Here is an 8,072-nt window from a genome sequence, read left to right as displayed (position 1 = left end):
GAGACTGAAACTTAGGTCCGCAAAGGGGCTAAAACATGCAGAAACACTTGCTTGGTCCTTCCATGTCAAATAACAAAGGTAAGTCGCAAAAAAAGTGTATGGGTGGTCAAGAAAAGTCAACGTGATTAAAAACCTTAGCAGCAATATGTGGGAAGTATATTGATCACAAAGATCTTGTTCAGCATCTCCAGTGGAAAACAAAACAAAACAAAACAGAATAACCTTTATCTGCCCACACTCATAAAACCTGAAAAAATATAGGACTTGACACCGTCTGGAAGTCCAGAAATAAGGTAACGGTTTATTTCGGTTTGTCTTCATCCTTCACAACAATTTAATTTACAGGACAGAAGAAGCAGCCGTCTGCCTCTGTACACGCTGGTTAGTGAAAAAACAAAAACAGAAAAACAAACTCTACACTCAGATCACACAGTCTCTTCAGCATTCACTGATATTGCGTCTCATTTCTTTTTTTTTTTCTTTTGCATTGAGTCGATGAAGCAACACCGTCCATCCAAGCAGTTCATTCAAAATACAACAAACAGGTCAAACAGGTACGATTCAGTTCGTCTCGTCCGTCGAACGCCGCCGCGTTAATGGCACCGAGCTCCTTTCCCTCCTGAAGGCGTGGTTATGACGACGACGCTTCTGATAAAATAAACTGCATTTCACAAAAAAAATAAAAATTCTCATCAACGGGATCGACCCCGCAGACAGAGGACTGATTGTTTGACAATGAGCAGAATTTTGAGACAATGCAGACGATACATTTTCCTGCCAAATGCGAGTGAAAAACGCCCAGAATATTTCAGTTACCACTTTCTTTTGCCGGTCTGTACTTTCTTAATAAATTCCATGATCTTGTAAAAACACTATGTAATTGGGTAGTTTTTATAAGGAAAACAGAGACAATGTTCTGTTATTTGAGTAAGTTTATCATTAGCTGTTGACTTTCAGAGGAATTTTCTAAAGAGGGAACTCCATTTAAACCCAAGTTAAATATTAATTCAGTATTCTTTTATCATTGGGAAATATATGCTTCATCTACGTGGACTTGTGGGCTTGCCCGTAGACAAATTCCTCATTTCGGCATGTCCAGATGACCTGCTGTGCCGCTGGATGAAAGTAAGGTTACACCAACAATTAAAAGGAATTAAAGTAACTGGAAATGTACCAACTGATCACTGTTTATATTGTATCTAAATTACATAGTTCTTCACAGGAAATTACTAGGAAAGTATGAGAAAAAAATTTTTAGACCCACAAAATAAAATGTTACCAAAATTCAGGCCAAATTTGGCCCCCGTTTACTCGTTTGCTGTTGCTACAGAGTGAAAAAAAACTCCCTACATGTTTTCCATAGCAGTTAAAGGATTCACTGGGATTTAAGTTGGTACCAGTTGGTACCAGTCCTTCACATCAGCTGGGAGTGAAGTAAAAATGGACGACGAAGCAGCAGTGAAGTTTTACCTCGACAACTGTGCCCACGTGATTTCTTTCCATTCAGCTCTCTGAATTCTTTGAATACCAGTAACTAAAGGAAAAGTCAAACGTTTCGGGAAACACACTTGTTTGAATCAAACCCACTTTCAGATGAGAGGACCGATATCAGTTTCATCTGTATGCATCCAGCGTAGACATACACTGAATGGCCAGAAGTTTACGGACAACTTGGTTTACATATTTTGGTGCTCTTGTCTGAGGCGGTTCTTCCCTGATTTGGATTTGGACTTTTCTTCCACGCTAAACATAAAACTTCTACCGAAAGAAGAAATTAAAGAAACTGTCACTTTGTGCAATTCCAAATTCAAATCATAATGACAGAAAACTATGGAGCTGCAGATGGCCCAAAGATGTGTACAGTCCCATCTGTTTTATTTCTATTACAGCTCAAGATCCACAACATGTAAATTACATCTCAGATAATATTAAAACAAGCTCACTACAGTTAATAACTGATTTTTGACAGCAGCCATGTGGGAAAACCATGTCCAGACAGCTGACTAAAATTCCTGCCAGAAATCCATCTGACCATCCAACAGTCAGACGGTTATTAAATCGGGCAAATAATCAGGTGAACCCCCTCAAACTAAACATCCAACCTACAGACGGCCTGGCGGAAATTTGGCCCTCCTCCAAAAGTAAGCTGGGGCGACCTATTCTGGGTTTAAATCTGGCCTCAGTTTTCAATTCCAACGAAGGGAAATCTTAATGTTGCAGCGTACAACGATAATTTAAACAACAGTATTCTTCCATCTTTGTGTCAACAGTTTGTGTCTGTCCCTGTTTCAACATGACAATGTTCCCGTGCACAAAGCCAACTCCACAAAGAAACAGTTTTCCCAGTTTGCTGTGGAAGATGTTGACTGGTCTGCACCGAATCCTGACCTCAAAGACTGAAACCAGAAGAGTGGAGGCTGTTACGGCAGCACATCAATGAACATGGTGGCAGAACCATATGGTCAACCATCAAAGATGGGTGGAATATTCGCGTGTCCGCACACTTTTGACCAAGTAGTGTATCTATACTGGGACACAGAAAAATGAAACTGATATCGATCTTCTCATCTGACTCCGGGGAAGGCACCAAAATGTTGGCTTGTTCCTTTAACAAATCAGAACCAGAGAACCAGCTGCAGGGAAACCCTCCTGAGCCACCATCACCTGCAGACTCAAGAACCGCAACAGCCAAAGACTGTGTCAACCTACGGTAAAGGTAAAGGTAAACTGGACAAAGGTCACCGGGAAAACCAGATGTGAGAGAACTGCACAGCAGAATCTCACGGATGCAAACTACAGGTTTATGAACCCACCACATACAGGAATGTAAAAGAAAGACACCACAGACTGATGTCAAGGCATGACAAGTTTGGATTAGAACATATTCTGCTGCGTCAGACCACTAATAATATTTGCGTTAACCTGAACATGCCTCAGGAACATGACAGACGTGATCCAGTTTCTCCCAAAGCTGAGAACCAGAGAGCCGAGGCTGTAACCTGTGTTTTCACTTCAGAGACACACGATAAAACTAAAGTTAGAAGGAGGAGAGGATTTTCTCTCTTTTTGACCAAAGAGATACGCAGACAACTTGGCCGGATTTCCGCTGTATTAGATGTGGATATTCATGCTGGATGATTCCTGGTGATTTTAGTGAACCCCTTGACCTTTCCTCTAGCACCACCCACAGGAATTACAGGATACACACTACCAGTCAAAAGACTTGGAACACCTCCATTTTTCCACTTTTTTATGGAAAAAACAGCAGCTCAAGTCCGGTGAATAACCTAAAAAAAAAAAAATGGTACAAAACGGTTGACTGGTAGTGCAAATACTGTTCGTATCATGGTTTTTCTGTTCAACCCTGGTGCATTGTGAGATGCATTGAACGCTGCAGCCTCTTGGGGCTGCTAGTGAGGCTTTAGTGTCTGTATTCACCATAAAAAGGTCCAGAAAGTTGCAGATAACAGCAGTTTTGTACTACAAGGGAGCAAGAGGGATCTCAGTTACCCAAAAAAGCCATAAAGCTGCTGATTATAACTGATAACCCCTTGTTTTGCAGCACCTCTAAACCTAAAATGAATGATATAAGATCAAATCAAACTCAAAAGCTCAGCAGCCCCAAATGTCTCACTTTTTTAAATCTGTTTTTTCTTCCTAATTTTAATATATGGTCCTACTAGGATGTGGAGACGGCCGAATAAAGTCTCTCTCTCCGACTCAGTGATGCCATTCATGGCTCCGACACACACGACAGATGTGGTGCCACCCTGCTACACCTTTTTTTTTTCTTCTTGTTTTTGCTAGATTTCAATTCAAAGAATCGCATATTGCCACACTGAAATTCAAACAAATGACAAGAGAGTCAGATTACAGCCTTAGTCTTAGTAGTTTCAAGCTTTGAGACGATTTGTCAATGGTCACAATCTCACGAAAGCGGTGTAGAAAATCTCCGCAGTGGAATGACAAGTTTCAACTTCAGTTTCAACTTTTCTCTCTTAAAGTTTATATAAATCAGCCTTTTTGTCGGCCGCTGTAGAAGGTGCATCCTTAAACCTCCCCGTCTCAAAGACACATCACACAACTAATGTCTACTTCATGCCAAAAATACTGCATAGATAATAACATTGGAAATAAAAAAAGTGTTTGGAATATAATGTAAAAAAAACAAAACAAACAAAAAAAAACCTAACAAAACAATTAAATACTACTACAGTATATATACAGTGGTTTTAAAACTATTTGTTGTGCTGGTGCACGTGAACCACGTGCATGATTATAACCACATTTTTTAAATTTTCATATCATATAACTGTGTGCATAAACATAAATACCAATAATCCATACGTTCATCTGTAGTGTAGTTCAGAGAACAGGGACAGAGTGGCAGAGAGACAGAAACCTTGAATCTCCAGATAGGGAGATTAAGTTTTGACACTTTTTTGTTTTGGTTTGGTTTAGCAGACGACTGAACTCCGGGAATGTTTTTGTAATCTGATACAAAAATCGAACTGTTAAATGCGAAAAAGCTAAAAATGCATGACAAACTGTTTGATGGAGATGTGAGGTTTCTGCAGGACACTGATTAATACACAAACAAACAAACTTAATTCAGTTTGTCAATAAAAACAAATCCCTCCGTCCTGTTAAACACAGGTTCTTCTCATTCACTTTGCAGCTGTTCCTGTCTCTGAATAACAGCATTGAATACGTTTTAACAACATAACCGACTTGCGGAGCTGAGACAGGTTCACTTTTTGTCTTTCACTCCTTAAAACTGTGTAAAAACCGTCAAGAGTGAAACGTTTGAGGCAAAGAACATGAGAAACTTTATGCTAAACATGTATAAAAACCTCAGTATGACTAAGGAGAAAAGAAGTGAGGGGGAATGCACTGAAATGAAACCCGTCACTGACTAAACAATATATTCCTGGAGTGTGAAAGGTCGTACTTGCAGTGGGAATAGTAGTTTGATGAAATAATCATAACTCAAGGTCAATTTACAAGGTTTTTCTGGAGCCGACATGGTCAATGACATCTCAGCAAACCTCATCCACTGATGAAAACCATAAAATACTGTTTAAAGCTCCAGAAAAAGGTAAGTGGGCCATGAGTTAAGATTATTTTGTCAAAAAAGACACTGACTGGGAAATTTATTTTACTGACTCATGTAGTATATAACTAGTATATTTGAGGTGGTAATGTAAACTAGGGGATCATGGCCCAAAGAGCCCAGATGTTGACTAATGGTCACTGATGGATTTGACTTTTTTTTTCCCTTTTACCCAGAATCAGACAAACCTTTTAACGTCACATTGTCTCTGTGTGCTGTCTTAAAGGATGATCAGTTAAATTTCCCTCTTGTACTATGAACAAACAAATGAAACCTCCTGCGTGACGTGGGAAAACAAACTGGCAGGGTGACAGGTCGTAAAATACTCTGCTTAAAAAAATAAAACCGTTTGTTTACAAGACCTGGTCGGCTTGTAATCAGCTGACATGACTGTGTCCAAAACAAACACAAAAAAATTCAGTCAGTTTTTCCACCGCAGTTGTTTGGACCAAATAAACAAACTGTAGCTGTAGCTGCTTTAACATTCCGCCTATCGTCAAATGGCCGAAGGGGGTTTGTTCATTTGAAATCGCACTCGTGGTTTGGTCACTTGAAGTCAAATTTTATGTTGAACATCTGAGTTTTCTGGACGCTGCTGTAGTTTACTGTCGTATGAAAAACTTGTTAACCCCTTTGAGCCCTTGGCTACATTCTCTTACTTGCAGGCGAATGGCATAGTTACTACACGGGCCTGTATCGCGAGCCACGTTCAGCTTAGTCTGGCTCTCTTGGGGCTATGTGGCTTCAGTGAGTCCAGCATTTGCCTGCCCGGATAACCTCTATCGCGAAGCTGGTTATCAACTGGGTCTGTTACCTCTGGGGTTTTTCCTGTCTGGCTACCAGCACGTTCGTGTAAAAGAGGCAGAGTTGTTAATTACAAGCAACATCGTCAGGAGACTGAAGCACTTGAAGCACTTGATATGACATGAGATGAAACCGTGATACCCACGGGTAATTTTGGTTGCATACAAAGAAGAGTTTCTTCTGTTCTGTCCGATGACGAGAAAACTATTATGAATATGTGATGCACATAAAGGAGTTCAAAGTAATGTCAGACTATTAGTGCTGCCAAAACAGAGAAGAGAGGAGAGAACGATGGGGTCTACCTGACTGAAATGTTGCACTTATAGTCATGGGAAACATTTAACAGTGTGTGGATTATTTGTCTTATAAAAGACAACTGAGAGTTTAGCTTTTATTTCTGATTAGCATCACGGAGTCTCCTTCTGTTATTCTGAGCCGCAGGGATGGTATAAAGTGTAAAAGCATCAACACTGTCGGGAATCAAAAAAATCTTTGTGCAATTACAACGCAGCTACGGTATAATCGTCATTATGCGTTTAGTGTTGGCCTACGTCATATACTGTTATCTTCATGATACGTTAACCCACTTGGAAATGCCATCATTGACGTGATCTTGTCCTCTAACCTCGGAGACGTCACTGCTCCCACTGGGAAAAGTAAGTTCTGTTTATTCCAGCAGTATGTGCCTGATGTCTCCTTTATAGGACTTGGTTTTGAATGATTTATGATGCTGAGAGGAAGGGGTACGATTTTAAACACAGAATATGTCAATGGGGTAAACCTCTATACATTTCCCATGTTCGCTGCCTCTAGCTGTTTGCTCTTGATTGCGGTCTGTTCATTATGTGTTTGTCACCTCTGCACCTCAGTAGGCACTAGCTGGTTAAACGTTACTGGTTTTGCTCTTGCCCTTGGCTCCTCCCGGGCTGCTCTTACTCTCCGACTTCCTGCCAGGTGAGTTCTGACAGGTGGGCGGTTTGACAGCAGAGCCTGACTGACCACCACCGTTGTTGTTGTTGTTGTGATTTGTGTTTCCGCTCAGCGTCTCCATGATGGAGCGGAACGTCCCAAACGGCCGCTTGCTTTCAGAGCTTCCTGTTGGAGTCCTCTCCTTCCCATGATGCCCTTTGGTTGGCTCTGCCTCCTGACTGGAGCTCTTGTGGATCTGCTCGTCAAAGGTAACCCTCAGTTTGAGGTTCTGGGACGTCTTCCTGCGAGACGAGGGAGACTTCAGGGCACTCTTGGGGCTGGTGGCGACTTTCTGGCCATTGGCGGCGTCATGGGGGTCGCTGGAGGTGTCTGGTGTTTTGCCGTCTGTGGCCTCGGGGTCACTGGAGGTGGGGGAGGGGTTGTAACCGACACTGTCGACTGACTTTGACCCATTGAGAGAAAATGCCTGCTTCTTCTCAGCCGAGGAGGAGGAGGAGGAGGATGTGGGGAGGTGTTTCCTCATCATTAAATGAAGGTGGTTTGATACCGGCTCCTCCTCTGTAATTGGCAGGTGGTACGGCCTATCGGGTCGCAAGGTGTTTGGAGGCGGTGCTCCTTGATTTTTACCTTCCTCTGGTGGATAACCATCCGAATCTGATTCACTGAGAGAGCGCTGCATGATCTGTTTGAGTCTGGCAAGTTTGAGCTCTCTTCTCTCCACCAGCCCCGTCCTACGGGCACCAGGGGCACCAGGGGCACCAGGGGCCCCAGGGCCAGAGGGGCCACCTGACAGAGGCAGCCTCTCCCTTGGACACAGCGTGTCCGACACGTCCTTCCCCAGCAGCTGCCGAAGCACAGAGTCTTGACCCACCCCTCCCTGACGAACCAACCAATGACCGTCACCCGGAGTTCCCTCCGCTGTCAACATCATCTCTGGCCACGCCTCCACTGAGGGCTGATGGGAGCTGGAGTCCAGAGAGGGAGACAGAAAGGATCCTTTACATCTTTTTAGCGTGCATGTTAATGTCTTGAAGTAATGGCTGTCTTGACAGCCATTACTACTAACACCAACACACACACACACACACACACACACACACACACACACACTGCTGCTACTTCTACCACCATTACTACATACTAATACTGCTATTACTAACAGTAGTACTTGCTTTCTACAGTAATTATTTTTACCGCTACTGGTGTAAAGTAGTAGTTACACCAG

The 8,072-nt window shown here is 42.5% G+C and overlaps 1 protein-coding gene across 1 annotated transcript in view; it reads right to left on the bottom strand.

Moving 5' to 3' along the window:
• Positions 1-286: 286 nt before the first annotated feature.
• The window catches only part of LOC120805147 (synuclein, alpha interacting protein), a 28,214-nt gene continuing 20,428 nt past the window's right edge, over positions 287-8,072 (bottom strand). Inside the window, 1 exon segment of the mRNA XM_040155068.1 lies at positions 287-7,812. Within this exon segment, the coding sequence (XP_040011002.1) occupies positions 6,801-7,812 (1,012 nt within the window). The 3' untranslated portion in view covers positions 287-6,800.

Source organism: Xiphias gladius, chromosome 19 (assembly GCF_016859285.1).
Source record: "Xiphias gladius isolate SHS-SW01 ecotype Sanya breed wild chromosome 19, ASM1685928v1, whole genome shotgun sequence".
NCBI classification, from domain to species: Eukaryota; Metazoa; Chordata; class Actinopteri; order Istiophoriformes; family Xiphiidae; genus Xiphias; species Xiphias gladius.
Note: the sequence above shows the minus strand (reverse complement) of the source record. Positions and strands in the feature narration are given on the sequence as shown.